The following is a 21,441-nucleotide window of genomic DNA, read 5'->3' as shown; positions in this document are numbered from 1 at the left end:
CTTCTCTCAGGATTTGGAAATTGTCACCGCTTCAGCACCGCCTTCCCTCCTGCTTTGTCAGCCCGGCCCTGAGAGCACTTCACACGTTGAATGACCAGCGTGTCCCGCAGCCAGCGCTGTCCCCTAGCCAGGAAGCCCCTCCGGGTCAGGACCGCCCTAAACCGCATTCAACCCCCTAGCTCTAGGATACAGTGTCTTTCACTTACATATTTCTTTAGCTCTGGCTGTATAGGCATTTGCTGACAAACTACAATTTCAATATAACTTGCTCCTCGAGTTTCTTATGGTAAGAGAGAGATTCTTTAGGCATAGATGAGGAACATGATAACATGATGCTTTTTTTATCTCTTGCGAATGATTCACAATTCTGCTGGGTTTCCATTAGCCCTCTCCTGTGAGTTCTAGTCCAGGCCCTTGCCAGGTGTGGAAAACCAGGCAGAGCGCACACGAATCTCCGTGGGAGGGTTCCTTGGAAGTCTGTTGTATGTTTCTTCACTTACTGAGTATGTGTTTGGTCTCTTATTTGTCCCCTTGTTCTAAAAATAAAGTGTGCTCTAGTGAAAGTTCCAGTTAGTCGGGTTCTAGTTAAATCAAGTCTTTGCCACACTGGAGAAGAGGAAGTTGAGAAATGAATTTAAAAAAAAGGGTGATGACAGACTATTCCAGATGCAGAAAGCTCCCGCTTGGGAATACCGTTGCCGTCTACCCTTAGATGAAGTCAGGCTACCTAAGTGGCTTTCCGATACCGTTATGATCTCCTCCTTCCCATTACCCACTCCGTCCCCATCCCTGATTTCCAGAAGTGAAACCGGGAAGAAAATGGGGAAGAATCCTGGGAATGAAGTTTACAAGCACATTTCTGAAAAGGAGTCAGGTTTTCTAAGCTGGAACCCTTACCCTGATGTGTCCCAAAGGCTCCTGTTTCCTCTCCGGCTAATTCAGGAGTTGAGTCGTAGGGAAGCCACTTGGCAATCAGCAGGACCATTCGGGCATGCTCCGTGCATGAGAGACGGGAAGGGCCCCGTGAGGCACCTGGAGTCCAGTCCGTTTTAACTTTTCTTCCTGGAATCCTTAAGGTCCTGCTGTTTTTCCACAAACATGTGGGAAGCAGCTTCCTGGCTTAGGAAGACTATCCATCCGTCTCTGTGTATTTGCAGGCCTTGGAGATCCCAGAGTCAAGGCCTGGGGACTGACCAGGGCATTCGTCAACAGGTCCTGAACTTAAGCTGGAGAAGGGTGCACTTCCTGGACTCCAGTGGAAAAGTCCGTTGAGGACGACCAGTCTGCCCTTGTTCCTCGCCATTGTCACTGCTCTCTGATCAAGAGGGACATGGACAAAATTGAGCAGAACATTTCTCTTCAGAAATAGGCATTGGGACCTTCTCCCAGGCTGTCTTTCCCCCTTTTCTAACTTTTATTTTTTTATTATTATTATTTTTTTAATGTTTATTTATTTTTGAGACAGAGAGAGACAGAGCATGAATGGGGGAGGGTCAGAGAGGGAGACACAGAATCTGAAACAGGCTCCAGGCTCTGAGCTGTCAGCACAGAGCCTGACGCGGGGCTCCAACTCATGGATCACAAGATCATGACCTGAGCCGAAGTCGGACGCTTAATTGACTGAGCCACCCAGGCGCGCCCCCCCCACCCCCACCCCACCTTTTCTAACTTTTAAAGCAGAGGCAGACGCGGCAGAGTTTTGATGGCCCTTCCAGACAGTTCGTTTAACCTGGGCCACGAGGCTGTCAGGACGGGGCCTTGTGTAGCAGCTGCTGCTGAGCTAAACACAAAATCATGGTGAGGTCCACTGCCGAGGCCCTTTCCCAGAGGCAGATAGGATCAAAGAAACCATATCACAAGATAAAGACTCATTAGTATGGAGCCAGGCAGAGGATGCAGACCGAGGTTTGTCTGCTCCTTTGTTTCCAGTGAAATAAGTAACAAAAGTCATTGGACTCAAAACATAGAACCATCAACAGAGGAGACCCTTGGGCTTATTTCTGGACCTGTCACTCGCGAGCCCTGATTTCCCTTTCTGGGGAGAGGCCTCTGTGACAAGCTGCCCCCTCCCTCCCACTCTGGTGGCATAGCCACCACCGCTCGGTTCCCCCTCCGGGGCCTGTCACCTGGATCCCTGCCCTCATCTTCTAGCCCCTCTGCTTCTAGGGCCTGCTTCCCCACCCCACCCCTGACTCCAGATGGAACGTCGGGAGTTCGCTCTGATGGTTTGTGTGAAAGAGAGGAGGCAGGAAGCTAGGAGGTCATGTGGATCTGTTTGTGTACATCGCAGGCTCGGTCTGAATCAGAGCCGGCAATTAGTACGTTGCATCTTCTGACAACAGGTTACATTGAAGAATTGCTTTTTAGTGATTCTTTTTTCCATTTGCATTTATCTTAGCTCTCTAAGTAATTAAGATTACTTTAAGGGCAGGGACCGTGTTTCATATTTTGGAAAAATACGTTTATGATACAAAATATCACTCTATAACTTAGTCTCTTCACCTATCATGTATCTTAAAAGAAGAGCAAAAAAATCTTACCTGTTTCACAACATGTAGGTCAATATTTAAGGGATGAAATTCTGTGTCTGGGCTCAGTACTGAAATAATTCAGAAGGGGGAAGTTTGAGGGCAATGAAACAGGAGTGACCTTGAGTCGGTAACTTGTAGCTGATTGATGGGCACACTGTTGTCTCCGCTTTTGTGTCGTGGGCTCTTGTCCCCGATAAAACATGAGGGGAGTGGTGAGCCTTCAGTGGTCCTGAGTAAGCCTCCAACTTGGGCTCCCCGCCTGCCACCTTCACACTGCAGCACCGTGTGGCAGCCACCTGTGCCTCCCACAGCGTTGCCACGGCCCTGACCACCGGAACAGCCAGGAAAGCAGCCAAGAGTCAGCCAGGGGTCCTGGGATAGTCACAACAAATGATGCAAAACTCATCAGCCAGATGGCAAAGAAGACCATTATTTTGTATCCACCATTGTGTTAAAATACCATAATTGTTGAAGCATCAGTGGCTATAATTCAAATGTAAGTATTAGGGCTCCTTGGTGGCTCAGTTGGTTAAGCGTCCGACTTCAGCTCAGGTCTGCTCTCACCGTTCATGGGTTTGGGCCCCATGTGGGGCTCTGTGCTGACATCTCAGAGACTGGAGCCCGCTTTGGATTCTGTGTTCTCCCCCTCTCTCTCTGACCCTCCCTCGCTCGTTCTCTCTCTCTCTCTCTCTCTCTCTCTCAAAATTAAATATTAAAATTTTTTTAAGTATTAAAACAAAGTAAGGGAGGATGCATGGATGAGTAGGTCACCTTGCAAGAGGGGTTTTAATCAGAAGTTTTATCTCAACCCATCTTCCTTCATCAGAGGTGTTTGTATGTTCACTAGGATGGGGAAACCTTAGAAAGACTATTAGCAATGTCAGTTACTCTTGTAATAAGCCCAGCGTTTTCCCTTAATCTGCTGCTTTTAAAAGCAAAGCTCTACAGGCACCTGGGTGGCCCAGTCACTTGTGTCTGACTCTTGGTTTTGGCTCAGATCATTTCATCGTTCTTGGGATCAAACCCCATGTAGGGTTCTGCATTGACAGTGAAACCTGCTAGGGATTGTCTCTCTCTCCTTCTCTTTATGTCCCTCCCCTGCTCATGCCCACTTGCACATACGTGCTCTCCCAAAATAAATAAATAAACTTTATTTTTTTTAAAAGCAAAGCTCTATTTTTATATTTATTCTGAGAGAGACAGAGACAGTGTGAGCAGGGGAGGGGTAGAGAGAGAGAATCCCAGGCAGGCTCCACACTGTCAGCTCAGAGCCCAGTGCAGGGCTTGACCTCATGAACCGTGAGATCATGACCTGAGCTGAAAGTTGGACACTTAACTGACTGAGCCAGTCGCCCCAATAACGCTCTAACATTTTAAAAACTCCAGAATTCAGAAGGTCATTGCTGAGCTCATAGTATTTCTCTGGGGAAGTTTATGGTTTTCACCTTGTTTTCCTATTTATCCCAAATTTTGATTTTTAAAAAAAATAAAACACGTCTGTATTCTCTCTTCTAAATATACTCCAAGTATAAAAGAGCATTTTATTATTTGTTTAAAATATAATATGTTGACTATTGCTCTTAGAAAGAGCCTTTAAAACGTTTTTTGAGTATTTTCCCGATAAATTCCAGCCTTATTTTCATGCTTGCAGTATGTAACAAATTGAGTTATACATGGTTAGTCCCTGGAAATAAATGGACAGATAAGCAATGTATCTTTCTTTATTTGAATACGTAAATGTGGAATAATTAGAGTCTATGTTGTAAAACACAAGACTCCTTCCTGTTAAGCCACTGTCATGTTTTGGAAATGACTTTAGATCTTCAAATGCCTCACCTACAGAGGTTTTACTTCCTTCTGGGGCATCGGTTTAAAAAATGAACAACGTTGGGGACCACAATGGAGAAGGGAGGAGTCCCTCTATTTCCCAGTTTTCCTGTGGCCGTGACCTTTGTCACAGGGCAGGAGCCCCTCTGTGGCACGACTCGAATAAGGCAGAGCGAGGTTCTGGCCTGGCCCGGCCTGGCCCGGCCTCGCCTGGCCCCCGGCCCCGCATGAGTCACTTAAGTACCACAGCCCCGTCTCCAGCATTATCAGCAGTAACGCTCCACAGATGGGGTGCTAAGTGTCAGGGAGGTGATGTGATTTGCCGGAGTTTATTATTTATTAGTGTCAGAGCCAGGTCTAAAATTCAGACATCCCGAATTTCCCCTCCATTATACCAGTCAGAGCTTCGATGGCAGAGATACGCTATTAATCTTAAAAGTTTACGCTTCCTTATCACAGTGCTTATTTCCATTTCAAGTAATCGGTAAGTGTGACCATTGCCAGAGGAGCATTAAGTACCAACTGCCTGCCTCTTAGAGCTTGCAGTCTGTGTCAGCTAGCAAATCAGAAGGGACAGGAGGCAAAGCACTGGCCCCAGCAGTGGCTCTCGGCCCGGCTCCCTTCCTTGATGTTTGCAGGGACACCTTCTCCGCCCGTATTTGCAGCACACGGAGCAAATAGAAACAAGGATGACTCCCACACTCCTTGCCTTGCTCTTCCTGACTGCCGTGGCCCAGGTTTGTGGCCCTGCCTGACCCCATACGTGAGCGGTGTCAGTGAGACCCGGGGCTCCAGGAGCAGGCCCCTTCACCACGTGTCCGCTCACCCTTCTGGGCCGTCCTGGCCTTGGCACTCAGTACCGCTGCTTTGCCACCTCGGAACGTACCTCTGACCCGCCTGTGGTGCTGTTGCCCGTGGATAAAGTTGTCAAGTGTTCCCTTCATTAAAAAATGATGGGGAGAAAATTGAAGTCACGTGAACTTCTGTCAGTGCAGTTGAGTTTCTGACCTGCCCTGGGACCAGTACAGGACTCCAATTTAGATGGGGTAGGCTGATTTTTAAACCTCTGACACACTAAGGGATGAAACAAAACCTGTGCCTTTTTGTACAGGAAAGGGTACACGCGGGATTCATGAATGGCAAAGAATAGACTTTCATAAATGGAAGATTTGATCTTTGTTTCCGCTTACAAGTATTACTATCTTCACCTTCATTAGCTTTCCATGAGTATCTTCTCGGTGCCATGCGGTCCGAGATCCACAAGTCATATTCGATCTGTGATCAAATCACCTGCCTCTTATCACCCTGTCTCTATGCTGGCTTTGGAAAGCTGAGAGCCTGGAGTATTTTTTCTTTCCTGCCATAATATTGACAATAAAAATGCTCTCTCTCCAGTTGTTCTGGTTAGTCGTGGTGCTAAAATAAAGAAGGACTCCGAGATGTTCTGTGGCTCTCAAGTCTCTCTGAATTGTCGTAAGCGGCCTGCCTGTTTCAGGAAAGCAGGAACAGGGTGATGGCGGAGGAAGTGGGAACATGACCAGAATGACTTAAAAAATGCTAAAGTCTACTTTGGCCTTGTTCCTCTCTCCCCATCACTCATGCCCTGGCCGGTCTGGGGGGTGGGGACCGGGGTGGGGGGTGGCCGCGTACTTGCCTGTAGCAGGGCCAGCACCCGCACGACCCCCGGCCTGGCACCGGGGCCACTGTTAACCAGAGTCGTCTGCCGCCCGTGGCCGGTTTGTTCATTTTGCGTGTGCCCTCGCAGGGTATTTCTTGAAACCCTGGAAGGAACCCTTTCTTCATTCAGCCTTTCTGTTCTTCAGCTCATCATACCCTGCCTTCCCATTCTCACTGCAGGGACACCTTTGTCCAAGGAGGGGAATTAAAATTATGCACACTTTGCGGGGGGGGGGGGGGGGGGGTGCTGTGCATCTTGGCCCTGAGCTGTTAAGAGGCTAGCTGTGAGCAGGATCCTGCACGCACAATCTGTTTGGAACATCAAACCAAGAAGAGTGTGGATTGGCCAGAGCTCCAGACACTTAGTATTCCGAATCTGTGCCCCATTCGCATGGTCATCTTTGCAGATAAACAGCAATAGCATAAAATCAGTTAAATATTTGTGAAATGATTGCATGCTAGTGAAGCTAGGCAGCTCCTAGCGAAATTTAGACCCACCGGATTGTCTTGAAACACCATTTTCCACCAGCCTCTCCCATATTTTTTATTGCCAGTCGCCTTCCCTTTGTTCTCAGGCTCCATGCCGTTGGTTGCAAGCCTCTGTGTCTGGGGCCCAGCCTAGCCAGTGCCCCCAAATACTGATTTCTTGTTAGATCTCTGCCACATTTTAGCCCTGAGGATCACTGTTGCTGTAAGGCCTCAGTTTCCCCGTGTTCTGAATGAAGGAGCTGTGTGGACGGTGTCTACATCTTTCCAACTCCAGCACTCAGGGGTGCCTTAGCAGTCCGTGGTCTCAGTCCCCCCAGGTCCTGAGACCCTGTACGCCCACGTACTGCTCCTCCTCCCAAAATGAAATTCTCGTAGCTCCGGGCACTCTTTCCCTTCAGCCTCCCCGAATCACGGAATATTTGGCGCCCAAGAATTTGCATTTGAACAGGTGCCTACCCTGGTGGGACTGGTGCTGCTGCTCTGTGGCTCTCATTTCCCGAACGGGACTTCTGGCGGGGGACACGGGCTGGGTCCCTGTAGTTCGTGGGGAGAATGTTACACACGCGTACACACCACCATCATCACTGCCGCCCCTACCAGTCATCTTAATGAACTTCACTGTGTCTCTTACCTCCGTCACCAGCCCTCCCCAGTGCCTGAAGAATCCAGGAAAAATAACATACGATTCAGACTCCGACCCTGTCCACCGTTAGCGCCCCGCCCCCACCACCTGCCCCCATGCTTCTTCGCCGCCCCCCCCCCCAGCCCCTGAACCCACTCTTCATTCCTGCCCTGCCTCCGGTGGCCTCCTCGCCTCTTCTCCACGTGTTCTTGCAGCCGGGGTCTCACCGCCTCCATGAAGACTGTCCCACACATGACAGGCTTAACTGACCTCTCCCTGCTGGAACCTCTTCGGTAGCTCACTTTCCGTATCATTCTTCTTGGCATTTGGCAACGAAGTGCTGTTTCAGTGCTCGGTTTGTGCGTTTATACTTCGTCCCCTTACTAGGTTTCCGGGCCCTCCAGAACAGGAACTCTGCTTTATACTCGCCATGCCTCACAGGGTTTCCCACGGAAGAGGCTGCTTAGTTGATGAGGAGGCAGGGAGGACGAGGGGAGGAAGAAGTGTGGTGGCTCCCGGAGCCACGACGTCCTTCGTACAACGCAGCACGTGACGGAAATACGGGCTTTGGTTCTTTCACGTGCTGGTGTATCGTTTGAAATCTTTACACCTGAAATTTTCAAAATTCAAACTCTTGAAAGCTTGACCCTTAACCACGTTTTTGAACTATAAAATAAGATGTATCCTATGTTCCCTGGATATTTTGTACAGGCCTTTGGGTTAGTTCTCCTGTGCTGATAACATAACAGGTATAAATTCTAAATTATATGCATCTGTGATGGTCCAGATTGGAAAGAGAGCTGTTACACCATTCAGGTCTCTCAGCTGTACAGTTGAGCATAGGGCAGGGTAGGTTCCGCCTTTATTTTTCTCTTCTTGGTCCCAGTTCTCAATCACAGCTCTAGCTAGGGTTCTTCTTATTCCCCCTTCCTCCCTGACCTGCCCGACTTCCCACTTTGCTCTGTCTTCACTTCTTCCCGTTCAGGTTTCCCTAGAGAAACGTTAATGAACGGCTTTGATTAGTTCTTTTTTTTTTAGTAAGATTTTTTTTTTTTTTAATGTTTGTTGATTTTTGAGAGAGCGAGAGAGACAGAGACAGAGAGCATGAGCGGGATAGGGGCAGAGAGAGAGGGAGACAGAATCCGAAGCAGGCTCCAGGCTCCGAGCTGTCGGCACAGAGCCCGATGCGGGGCTCGAACTCACGGACCTTGAAACCATGACCTGAGCCAAAGTCAGACGCTTAACAGACGGAGCCACCCAGGCGCCCCTTGATTAGTTCTTTCTGAAGCACTCATTGCTTATCTCCTGTCTTGAGGTGTTCAACCAATTGAACATTCACAACTGATAGCCATTTTACAAATGGGAAGGACACACTAAGATGATACCTTACAGTGTGATACATAACACCAAATCAGGTTTTTGGCTCACTTAATAGTATGTTTACTGACTTCAAGGGGATAAAAACACAACTAATTTATCAGCAGCTTTTTTTTTTTTTTAATTTTGGGGAAGTATCAGCTGCTTTCCCAAAGAGAAGCCTGAGTTTGAAGGCATTTGGGGCTGAAGTGATGTTATTAGTATATTAGGTTTATTAGATCAATCCAGTAGCCACTTAATGTGAATTCCAGTTGACTTGGTGTACCTTATGACTATTAAGGATTTCTGTTGTTTTATTTGTACCTTCTTTTTAAAAGGGTAGGAGAAGGGTGCCTGGGTGGCTCCTTGGTTAAGCATCCGACTTAGGCTCCAGTCGTGATCTCACGGTTCGTGAGTTTGAGCCCTCATCGGGCTCTGTGCTGACAGCGTGGAGCCTGGAGCCTACTTGAGTTCCGTGTCTCTCCCTCTCTCTCTGCCCCTCCCCTGCTCCTGCTCACACTCTGTCTCTCTCTCTCTCAAAAGTAAATAAACATTTAAAAATTTTATAAAAGGGTAAGAGTATGTGGGAGGGGGTGTTCAGTCCCTTTTGGTGGTGACATTCCACAATTCCATGAGTTCTTAGCATTAAGGCTCAGGAATGTAATATGGATTTTTCTAACTGACCTAGACCTGTTTTTTTTTTTAAGCTAGGGGACCCCCCCCCCATCTTCTAGATAGCTTTACCTCACATTTACCTGATTTTGGAACTTCACAGACATAATGGTCCTTGAATGAAATCTAAGACTCAACTTCATACCAAATTCTGCTTTTTGGCACATAGTAGTATTAGGAATCATTTACAGCTCTCTGCTTCTGTTTCCTTTCCTCTAGATTTCCTGATACCCTTTGTTAGTCCTAATGACGGTGCAGAAGTAAACAAATCTCATTTTGTGTTTTTCATTCACTCACAGCACATGTTGGAATAGCCGTGGGGCCAAGACCGTTGACAGGAAGTCACAGGTGTGGCTCACCCACCCAAGGATCACGCTTGGGTCACTGGGCAGTACGGCCATAAGAAGGACTGAAACTGAACTTTAGGTTCTAAAATGCTTGCCATTAGAACCATGGCTTTTAAGTAGGGTTTTCTCCGACCAGATTGAGGAAAACATCATTGGTTTAGCAACCACAGGCTTCTCACATAACACTTGGAATAGATTGTTCTTTCCATAAGCAGAGGGGGAAAATCCTCCTACCTATAATGGGTGCATGGGAATGTAGATTATCAGAGGCTAGTTTTAACTTCTTGCTAAAGAATAATGAAGGCGTGACTTTTTTAAATGTTTTATTTATTTTTGAGAGAGAGAGAGCGTGAGGGAGAACGTGAGCAGGGGAGGGGCAGTGAGAGAGTGGAACAGAGGATCCAAAACGGGCTCTGTGCTAAGAGCAGACAGCCCAATGCGGGACTCAAACTCACGAACCAGGAGATCATGATTTGAGCCAAAGTCGGACGCTTAACCGACTGAGCCACCCAAGCACCCCAAAGACATGACTTTTCTAAGAATGGGTGATGTCCCTTACAGTCTTGGAAAACTAGCACATTTGCTTATAACTTCAATCCTAAGAATGTTCGAAGAAATTAACTCTTAAGAAGTTAGAGATAACTCTTCCAAGGTGTCTCAGGTGGAATTGTCTTTCCAGATAGTTCTTTGACATATCGTAGCAAAGTCTGTGTTCTCACCTGACATGATCGCCCGCACTCCCCCTCACCAGTGGCACACCAATCTGGGCTGAAGTGTGCCAGGGAAGCCTCCTGCCTGCCTTTGTCCCATGTATTCCACGTGTCATCCACACGTAATTCCCAGCGTGGACCTTTCAGACTCTACGAGGATTCTTGTTTTGCCAGAATTTGTCTAAACATGATTCAGAATCTTTCTCCAGATCTGTATCTCTCACTCCCCTAGTTCACATATTAATCTCAAAAAAAGAAAACAGTGTAAAGAAAGGTTATCACTGATATAGCACTTAGGGCTTAAGTGTTAATTTGAGGGCATCTGGCCATACCATAATCTGGACAAGAGTAAACAGTAAAGGACTGATTAAAAGTAGAATTTGTCTCCATTTACATATTATGCACCAGTCTAGTCCATGACTATAACTGATATACAAAGAGTTCCCCATTTTCCATAATTAGATAGATTCTGAAATATAAAATAGGGCATTAATCGTGTATGTCAACAGTATCCATTATCCACGAGCTGGATTTTTCTACCGGCAAGAATCGGACGCGGCAGAATGGTGGCAGGCAAGGAGTGTGGCGATCTGAGAAGTAAATGAATCTGTTAGCTTTGAAGTATTGCCCCCCAGACCCCAGTGAGTCAGCTCATTGGCTTCTCAAAGTGACACGGGCTTAATCTGGCTCACTTTGCTCCCAATAAATTGAGACACTTATTCCACTAACTCACCTAGTGTGCCATACTCAATCTTCCAAACTCTCCCCCGCCCCCGCTCCCCAACTAAGAACTCTGGGTTTTTCTGCAAACAGCAGTTTGTACACATTTGTTCATTTATTCCTTCCTTCATTTATTCAGCAAACAGCTCTTAACAGCCCTGGCAGTATTCTCAGCACTGGGGGACGCATCAGTGGAAAAATAAGAATCTCTGCCCTCCTGGAGCTTGTATTCTACTTAAAATTGCATCTAATGGTAGCATATTTATTTTCTGGGATCTCACTCTCCTGGCCGGCTAGCCGGGCCCTATCCAAACTGAGGAGCCCCTGCAGGGGGATAATTCCTGCCACCACCCACTCGCCCAAAAGCCTGCTTCCGACAAAAGGAGTTCTGCCAGTAAGTGCTCCACTTTGGCCCTCTGTCGCCCACCCTGGAATCAAAACGTCCTCCTCCTCCCAGCCTCCTGAATTGGAATTGATTTGCCTTAGAAACAGGTGCACTGACTCAATAATGCAGGTCAGTCTTCTTGACTAGTTTATACATTTAGCAATCCAGACTGCTGCCTCAAAGCTAATGACCGTTAAATTACAAATATCAGTCCCCAACCTGTTCTCTCACCAAATGAATGGACTCGTCATCCCGGCCCTCAAGGCCAGCCTCCCTGTCTCCACCCCCCATCTTCCCAACACCATGGCGGCTGGCCTCAGGGCCCGTGCGCTGGCCCCACGCTGCTTGCCAGGCCCAGGGGTGTGCTCTTGGCTCATGAGGGTCTCTCCACGTGCAATGCCGGTTCCCTGTCCCCAGCCCTGTCCCTGCAGGTTAGAACCCATCTGTCGGGGCCTTTCTCCAACTTTTGCAACAACAGGAGAGCCTGTCCATCCATCCTTCTCCTTTGTGCCACTGCACTAGCCCTCAGAGAGGGAGAAATTCAAAACCAAAGATACCTTTCTTTCTGTGATCCCCTTAACCTGGGTCTGTAAGAGAAGAATCTAACTAGGGATATTTGCTCAGGCTTCGCACTCAAGCGAGTTTCAGATTCCGGCCGATGACGTGATGGTAAATTTATGGGGAGCTCATCACCAGGTTGGGTTCAACTTTCTACTCTCTCCATCTATGTTTCCTAAAGTGTTTTGACCACTCATTGGTCACAGAAGCTGTGTCACTTGCACAGGCAACGAGACAAGACATTGTCCTGAGCGAGGGGTGGCTGGTCACCCCGCCCAAGCTGCCAGGACAGGTGCCTACTCACCCATAACCCTCTTCCTGGGTCGTGACTTAACCTCCCAGTGAGTCCCCCCTCCTGGCCAGCCAGACTGCTCCCACCTATGCAATGTATTGTGACTGTCTTCTGAGCCACCCTCATCATGGACTTCTTAATTTCAGCTTTGTATTTCATAATTTCTAACTTTTAAGAAGTAGCCCTTTATAATTTTCTATATTTTGAATTCAGTTTTTCATCGATTTTGCAATTCACACAAGCTAGAACTCCACGTTCAGAGTTGCTGTCATTCATAGACCAGGGCCCGTCTTCTTTTTGTCAGTTAAGTAACAATACTGGTTGATAACGTTTGTAACTCATTCTACTACACATAGAAGAGACTGCAATCCAGGCTTGTGCAGATGGTAATTTAGCTGAATACAGATGCTTCAAGTGTCTGTTCCTTATTTCTCCTGGAGTTTGCTTTCTGAGCCCATCTAACATCTTCCGACCCCAGTGTTAGCCAGATGGACCAAGAAGGGAACCCTCCTGGGGCACTGTCCTTCCATATTCCGTGCTGCCCTCTGTTCTTATCCCTCTCGAATTATACCCCCTGTTAGTGGAACATCCATTATTTCTCTGTCCTTCCTCGACAGCCTCAAGCACAGCACATTGTATGCAGCTGGTGCTTAACCAGCATTTAACTTAAGGCCCCATCGCTGAAGGTGGCAATGTTGCACAGCCATAGCATATGAGGGTAAGAAGGGGAGGGAAGCTGGATAACCCTTCCCAAATGCACCCCCAGACAAAAACGTTGTCTGTGAATGCTTTTACCTTGCTGTCTTGCAACAGGATCTTGAAACCAGTTTGCTTTTCATGTGCACAGAACCTGCCCACCGCAGACGCTTACGTGTGGCGCTAACGGGAACCCACCTCCTCCCTCCTAACCCCCACCCCCCCGCCAGCAGTGATGGGTGCCTTGCGACTGACCATCACCTTTCACTCGTCTCTTCAGAGGCTAAATGTGGGCTTTTAAAGAACTCTCTTTAACGTGCTGTGTAGCTATTTGAGTTCAAGCTGTACTAAATTTCTGGAGCCGTGCCAGGTGCTTGCTAGAGTTTCTGGTGCTATCTATATAATCTGTAGGGGGAAGGGGGGAAACTCCATTGAACTTTCGTGGTAATAAAAATTATTGTAGTTGAGCCCTGTGTCTGCTCACTGAACTTCCTGTGGGTTTTCACCAAATCACATGACTGACAGCAGAAAGGCTTTTGGTCTTTAAAGCTTTTGGTCTGCTTGTTATACGCAAGTCTCAATCACCAAATCAGACCTTTGCTTTGTCTCTGGGCTGGGCGTCCGGATGTCCCACTGTGGTGGGTTGATTCACTGGAGCTGATAAAAACATTCCAGCCAAACTTGAGAGTCTAGCATTACCTCTGGCTCCAAAAATCAAAACAACCGGATTGTTGTAAGTAGCTTTGGATTGAGACCAAGCTCCAAGCTTTTTGAGAGACGGGTTTTCTCTCCTTATTGAGCTGAATCGCAGGACAACTGTCTCAGAAAGAACGGGGCAAGAGCCTAGGCCCAAGGTGAACAGCACCCTGCCCTCTGCTAGCCTGTTCCAGAAGATTCTTGCCATAACTATCAAGTCAAAGCCCCCGTGTCCCCAGAATGCCTCCTGGGCTCTCCCAGAGTTTTAGCAGTCCTCAGGCACATCCACCCGGCAGCCTCTGGCTAGAGCCCGGCGGGGGGGCCTGAGAAGTCCAAGAGGAGATGCGGTTAGAGAGCGTGCGGACAGACGTCAGAGCTGGGAAGGCCTGGCAGGGCCCAAGAAGCCCAGTCAGAATGAAAAGACACTCGAGTGAGGAAGTTGGACTTCCCTCAGCCATCACAGGATGGCATTATTGTTCTCCACAGGCTTGAAAAGGAACATAAAGAATGATTTTTTTCTAGGTTGTTGATCTGACATTCAGACTATGACATTTCTTGGACTGAATCCTGACAAAATGTGTCCCCAGTGTCATTAGTGCTAAATAAAACCTTTTGTCTTTCTTTTCCTTAGCTCTCAAGACTTCTAAGACACACTAGAGGAGCACATATTTTTGAGAATGTCTATTTAAATCTCCAACCATGTTGGCTCTCTGTAGCGAGACAGGTAAATTTGAGAGGGGATCAAATTAAATGCAGCTTGCGCACGGCTTGTTATACAGAGGCTGCATTCACATTCAATCAGGTTGACTGAATAGTGTTTCCAGAACTCTGTTATAATTTCTGTCTATTATTTCACCCCTGTAAAATGTTCCCAGTACACGGCCTTAAAAACAACTCGTTGCAAAAAAAAAAAAAAAAAAAAAAGGTACCTCTTTACCTCGTGCTTTCAAATGTGTGTAGCCAGTTTTAGGGAACATGCTCTTTTTTTTTTTTTTTTCCCCTGCTATTATGACTTATCCTCCGTTCTGAACCTTTTAAAAAAAGTGCCGGGGAAAAGTTCTGAGCAAAGAACCCCCAAAATAGCACCTCACGGCCCACGTGTCCCTTTGAGGAGAGGAGCCCGTAGTGTCCGTTCGGGGGCGAGCGTGGGTGCTGTCCACGGTGTTCAGGGTCTGCCAGTAATAGAAGTGCGTTCATGCTGTTCCGTCCGTGCTTGCTCTTCACCTCTCCTGTGTCCAGTGGCACACCCTCGGGCGACGATGACTTAGGCGTCCGGCCCGTGGCCTTCACGAGCCAGCACAGGCAGGGGCTGTGCCTGAACCTCCACCCGCTGAGCCACAAGCTCTGAAGCCACAAGAGCAGCTCGGCCACAGCCTCGTGCTTGTCTTTGTGTTAAGCATTTGGGAGGCTTAGCCTTTAAAGCCCTCTATTGTCAACCCACAGAACAGCCCGGGACCGTTAGATATTTAGCCCGTCCCCAAGACCGCCACCAGCTCATCAGATTTGTCCCAGCCCTGTGAAGGAGACGAGACGGTCGAAATCAAAATCTCACGGTAAACTTTTATGTTGTAAGAGTCTGGGTGAGGATGTGAGATTTGTCCCAGCTCACCCAGCTACTGCGGCTAGACTTTGAGCTCTGAGTTGCCAGGATTATGCACGTCTTGCTCAGCTAGACTTTTAGTACTGTGCTCATGACGCAGTAGGCTCTCAGTACATATTTGCCGAATGAAAGAATCCGCGCCTTTCAGGTGCTTTTTCTGGGTACTTCCAAGATTTAATGAGTGGCTCAATGTGAAGCGTTAGAATGGGCCCGCCCTACAGTAGGTGATCAGTTATGTTAGCCATAGCCTCAGAGTTGATGATGCTTTTACGGGAGAACTTCTGTAGAAATAACCGTTGGTCAGCTTGAAGAAAAACTTCGTAATAAAATACATGCCTGGTATTGACAGATAAACTTGACCCCATTTTATATACTGTCTTCCGTATGTTATTAAGTACTGTATTTCAGATGTTCTTGCCGCTCTGGGTATCCTCCCTTGTTGAGATTCTGTGTACTCCATTACTCCAGAACGAGATGGGTTGTTGTTTTGACATAAACTTGAGCCACAGTGAAAACCAGGCATTTTCAGCTCTGTTTGATCAGGTGGTGGGAAGGATAATCGCGGGGCCGCCGCATGATCGAAGGACAGGCTTGGACTCATCACTGTTTCTAACTGAAGAGTCATCAGAATCCCCCAAAATCATGAGGGCAGGTGAACCTAGTGCCAGCCACTCAGCGACTCTTGCCTAAGTGTCTTTAATTAAGCTGGAAGGAGTTCTTACAAAAGCATTTGGTTTTCTGGTTTTCTTTCCCATTTTACCCTCAGAGATGCAGAGAGCAGCCTCGCGCAAATGGCCTCACATCCTTTCCTGACGCCTTCATAGGAAAAACCCCAATATGTCCCCGGATGGAGAAAAGGTTTCACATCTTTTAGTCACTTCTGTTTCTAACAACAAGTGCATCGTATTGGTGACCTTACTACTTAGAAATGTAGGATGTTGTTATTTCCAGCGGAAAGAGGGAATGTGGGGGCTCTGAGCTTTCCAGACCACCACCCTGTACCCGCCCCTCCCCGGCCCCTCGCTTCTCTCCGGGTCAGTGGGAGAGGTTTTCTCAAGTTTGAGGCCATTCTGAGAACTAGGATTTTCATCCTTATTATTAGGGGGTAAATTTCCTCTTCAAACACAACCCCTCATTCTTTCTTGATTAGGACATCACTGTGGTTTGGTAATTTTCGAAGGACCAGTAGTGTGCCGGGTTCTGTTCCATGCAGTGAAAGAGCACGGAACTACCCCTGAGGGGTTCTGCAGAGCCTCGGAGAGTTGAATTCCAGGACAAAGCACTAGGGTGGCCTCAACCCTGTGTCCGTTTTCACACAGACTTTCCCACCCAGTCAGACCTACACCGCCCCACGGGCCGGGTGACTCAGAACCGGCTTAGCCTCCAGGCCCCACTTGGGCTTCCATTAGTGGGGTTGTCTGGATCAGCTCCGTCAAGACCTCGTGGTGACCACAGCATGCGCTCGGTCGCACAAATGCAGGTTTTTCACGAGAAAGAACAGCACTGTGTTGCAGCCTGTAAGACACCTGCTTCCGTGACAGAGACTTATTGCCACCTCCGAGAACTCTGTTCCCTCCGACCTGAGAACCCCGGGCCAGGCCGGAAGCAGCACAGAGCGTGTGAGGAGCTTCAGCAAGGGTGCCAAGGGTCCAGGCCCCCCAGCTGCTGAGCGGTTTCGGTGCACCCAGAGAATGCGGGCCCAGAGTGGGAGAGGCTCAGGGGGACTTCGGGAGCAGACAGCAAGGGGATGGCAAACGAGGGGGCCCCGCTGAATGCCAGTCACCTCAGGAAGTGCTGGCATCCATCCACAGCCCTTAGCTGACCAGACTTCGTCAGCCAGACTGCCCGGGGGAGCCAGGGTGGGGGGAGGAACTGTCGCCTACGGCGTCACAGTCACCAGCATTGCCGTCGGCACACTCCGAGACTTTCAGCCTCCACTGATGGTAACGAAGAACTGATTCGCAACACTCCCGGTCTGAAAAGGCTGGGGTTCTCATTAAACCACAGTAGTTCTGCAAAGGCCTCTAAAGTATGGGGTACGTCGAGCGTGAGGGAGGCTGTAGGGGTAGGTATGCTGGTGCTGGAGTTTGGGCCACTGATAAATCCCATTTGTGTATATTCTGTATTTACATAACGCCTTTGGAGCCGTGGAGTAGAGTTGATTTTCATTAAAGCTGTAACAGATGGGACCGGGCTCTGTGTGGTATGTTGAAGTAACATCCGTGACCAGGGTGACCCCCTTTCAGGAATTCCTATACACGTTTTCAAGATTTAACTCAGAACTCACCTTGCCAGAAGCATTTCCTGCTTACTCTGCCCTTCTCTCATCTTGCTGGAATGCCGAGGATCCGGCACTTAGGTGTTGAGTCTCAATTATTGCAAATGCTGCTTTCAAATCCCTACAACTCGGTAGGTGGATGGGTGGGTGCCTGGGTGGTTTTCCTGCCCGCCCCCCCTCCTCCATCTTAGTTTAGGCCTGTTTGCCTATCCCCCCACCGCCCACCCCCCCGCCCCGGCCCCGGGCCAGGCCTATCTCCGCCTCTGCCAGGTGCCCTCCATTCTCCACACGGTGATCAGAGGCATCCCTGCACAGAGGCCTTCTCACCAAGCCCCCTTCTCAGACCCATCAGAGGCTTCCAGGACGCCCGGGGGCCTCGAGACCAGCAGCCCCTCAGGCTGCTGGAATGAGAACCACTTCCTCTGCCCTGGCACGGGTAGAATTAGAGAACCTAAAGGCCAAATCCTGGTGAGGCGCTACAGGCCCAGTGCTTGCTTACCAGCCGGGTCCCCCTGGCTACGTGCGCAGAGTCAGACCTGGGCGATTCCGGAGGCTCAGTGAGGAATCCCCCAGCCTCCCTCCATGAGGCTGCAGCCCTCACCATGGCCCCCGGGAGAAGGCCAAGGCCAAGCTGTTCGGAGCAGCTGCCGCCCCGGAACCGGCCCCGCCTTTCACTGTGGACACGTGCCTGCCCCCGCGGGTCAGGGCTCAGGAGTCGCGAGGGAGAGTGCTCATCTCCAAGGCGACTCAGCCCTGAAAGCAAAGTCCCTCAAGAAGAGCCAGCCCTCAGCCTGTGCGGCAGCTGGTCTCTCCTTGAGCCCTCTGTCAGCCCAGTCTGACTTTTGTCCTCCCGCCTCTCCCCCTGTTCGGGTCCCTGCTCCGCTCGGCAGACTGACATTAGCGGACAGGTACTGACAGGGTGACGTGTCTTTCCTGTGGGTAATTCGCATCTTCTCAGGAGTCATCCGGAAACTGGCCCGTAAAGCCCCTAGAGCTCTCGGGGCCCGTGACCAGTTAGGGAGGCGGGCTCCCTGCATAGCACAGTACCACTGAGACACTGCCGCTGCTTTTGCACGGAACTGGAACATTATCAAATCGTCTCGTTTTTGTTGCAGAAATTTCCAGAACTGAAATTCAAGTATGTGGAAGAGGAGCAGCCCGAGGAGTTTTTTATCCCCTATGTCTGGTCTCTGGTCTACAACTCAGCGGTAGGCCTCTATTGGAACCCACAGGACATCCAGCTCTTCACAATGGACTCCGACTGAGGGCAGGACGCCACGTCCCACCCTCGCCTCCCTCCAGCCAAGCAGCCCTTCTGACTATTTTCTTTCTGGGGAACGGAAGTAGACAGATTGCCCGGTGTATCTTCCGTCAGAGAGGATCACCCGAGCATGTTTCCCTTTCGCACTTGGATTTGGAGAATTGGTGCCCAGTTGGCAATAGATCGCTCAGCTTAGATTGTAGTGCAAAAAAACGGGGAGGGGGGTACCCGACAATAATAAATGCAAAAACCTGCTATTCCACACGCAATTTTATTTCTAAACCAAAAACCTAGAGCTTTTCCAGGAACCTGAGGCCTTAGGCCTATAACACTTCACCAGTATATACTGTGGGTTTTCTGTTTCGGGTTGTTTTTCTTTTTTTTCGCATGTTCAAGATTTTTGTTTTGGGCGTGTGTGGGTGCGTGCGCGTGCGTGCTTCTTTCAACATTAAGAAATACCTGAAAAGATGACAAGACGGGAATTGATGAGGACATGACGTCACATGTGTGAGGGGTTGCCTTTCAGAGGGCCCATGATTTAATAAACACTATGGCCGGGCAGTTGGATAGAAGCCTTTAGATGAGATCCCCTGCACCTTTCTCAAAGAAAGAAATGGCTCCTTCTCATGAAGTTCAGATTAGCTTTTCTGTGGATTTGGCCTCTGAGCTGTGGCTGAATTAAATTGGAGTCTAGCACAAATTAAGTTAATCTACTCTGTATTAATCATTGGGAAAAGAAAAGTTTCATTTTGAAAGCAATCTTTTTTCTTCAACCAGACTAATAGGAGAAAAGGAGACCAATTTGATTAATACAGTACTCTACATGAGATGAAAAACATGTTTTTCTCTTCATTTCTGACTTTGCTTAAACCCTTTTAGACCCTGAGTTGGAGGAAGAAGCTTCTAGCCGCAGGCACTGAGGGCAGAGTGGGATGGTCCTTGTGAGGCCCGGTCTGAGCGCACGACCACCCTCTCACAGAGCGTGGCAGTTCCGTGAGGCGGAAATTTCAGTTCCGGAATGAGGAGCCTCATTTCCATTCTCAGAGACACGAAAAGAATTTGCTTATCCCCATAGAAAGCACACGGTCCCAGATGAGACCAAGCACCCAGTTTCAATCCGCTGTTGCCTAGTCTGTACGAGGAATGAGACTCTCTCCTGTCCCTCTGTTCCCCGGGCTGGAGGCCAGAGTCATTTTGGTCCATCACGATGTGAGAGGGTCTGAGAGGAGCCATCTCCAGTCACACGAAGCTCTGGAAAGGTCAGAAACCCACCAGCACATCAGTGGACACCTGTGTGGCTTCCACCCGTGAGAAGCTTGGGCTGCTCCCTCCCTTCAGGGGCTTTGCGGCCCACCAGGCCGTTTCCTGTTTCCTTGTCGTCAGGATGATGCTGGAGCCCCTGAGGCTCCCTGAGGCTGACTGACTGACGAAGGGCCGTCACTGGTGGCTAGACCCAGGAGGCAGGTGCAGTTTGCCTGTTGTCTCCTCAGGCCTTGCTCCGTTCAGGCCTCTTAACTGTCTCCACAAGTGGCAGGAGACCCTCGTGGATCTCACTTACCATCCCGCGGACAGGGCCTCAGCCCAGCAGATGAGGCACATTAACAGCTCCTGCTCAGTCCAGCCCAGTGGGCGAGGTGGTTTGAAGGTGGAAGGATCAACCCTCACATTCTGAACGATTATCGCTTTAGGTAGCAACATTTTTCCCCCCACAGGGAAGTGAGACCCAGCTGGAATTTGTTTCCAAAGCATGTTGATTTGCCTCCTTTTCCTTTAAACCAAAACACAGAATTTTGAAAGCGTCCCGGGGAGCAAGTGAACCTCTGGTGGGACCGTGGACCTGTCCTTGGAGGGCGAGGGCTGGGCAGTGCCGTGGGGTTGTCACCAGGCTGCAGGACCGTCTGTTCTTGTGGCAAGAGGAAATAGGGCCCCCCAAAAGTCAGTCAGGGAGCCCTTGATTGAGGGGATCCTGCAGTGCCCCCTCCTGAGGGCCGCCTGGCTCACCGAGGTGCCTCCAAAGCCCCATTCTCAGCAGGTTCCTCTCCCCCACCCCCCCTCAATTAACCAAACAGTTGGAGTGCTCACTGGCCTCAAAACCCGGCCGTGGCTACGGCCTCACGCCGTACATGAGCACATGCTCCCAGACACCAGTGCAGCCCTGCCTCAGCTCTGGAAACCCACCAGGAGTCTCTTCCTGATTTTTGTGAAAGATTTACTACGACAATAAATTTAACTGATAACCTTGAGTTAACGCTTGCATTAATTTGCTTAGAAATCTGTTTTCCACAAAGTAAAACTGTGTAGAATGAGGCAGCAGAGGACCGTCGCGTGTTTGGATGAGAGTTAGCCTCTGATTTTACCCAAGATACGGAACTGTTACTACACTGCGTCATAAACCAAGAGTTCTGCCACAATGCTTCTTTTGGAAAGCACGGGACCCTCTCAATATCACCTTCCTTCTCAAGAGCTGAAGGCCATGTGCAAAAAAGCTTCAAAATGGCGCCTCTGATTCCCATAGTCACCCATCCAGCCTGGTGCTGGCAGATCTGTGAACAACAGCCTTGTAGTGTTGGCCCCACAGGGCGGCCATCATTCAACTGCAGACAGGAGCAGGAGTGTGAAAGATCTCAAGGACAAAGACCAAGAAAGGAAAGACTGAGAAGGTCCCCGAGGTGAAGCACAGGAAGGACACTGCTCTGGAAGGAAATCACAGGAGCTGGGGAGGAG

The 21,441-nt window shown here is 49.1% G+C and overlaps 1 protein-coding gene across 6 annotated transcripts in view; it reads left to right on the top strand.

The window, feature by feature from the left end:
• The window catches only part of DYM (dymeclin), a 329,646-nt gene extending 310,672 nt beyond the window's left edge, over positions 1-18,974 (top strand). For 4 of the 6 annotated variants that reach the window (XM_053205580.1, XM_027068935.2, XM_053205581.1 and 1 more), the window contains one exon: positions 18,572-18,974. In XM_053205580.1, the coding sequence (XP_053061555.1) occupies positions 18,572-18,721 (150 nt within the window). In that variant the 3' untranslated portion in view covers positions 18,722-18,974. Of the gene's footprint in view, positions 1-14,209; positions 14,405-18,571 lie in introns of those variants that run through there. The other 2 variants (XM_053205579.1, XM_027068937.2) reach the window with 1 other exon arrangement.
• The last annotated feature ends 2,467 nt before the right edge of the window (positions 18,975-21,441 follow it).

This window comes from Acinonyx jubatus, chromosome D3 (genome assembly GCF_027475565.1).
Source record: "Acinonyx jubatus isolate Ajub_Pintada_27869175 chromosome D3, VMU_Ajub_asm_v1.0, whole genome shotgun sequence".
NCBI classification, from domain to species: domain Eukaryota; kingdom Metazoa; phylum Chordata; class Mammalia; order Carnivora; family Felidae; genus Acinonyx; species Acinonyx jubatus.
Note: the sequence above shows the minus strand (reverse complement) of the source record. Positions and strands in the feature narration are given on the sequence as shown.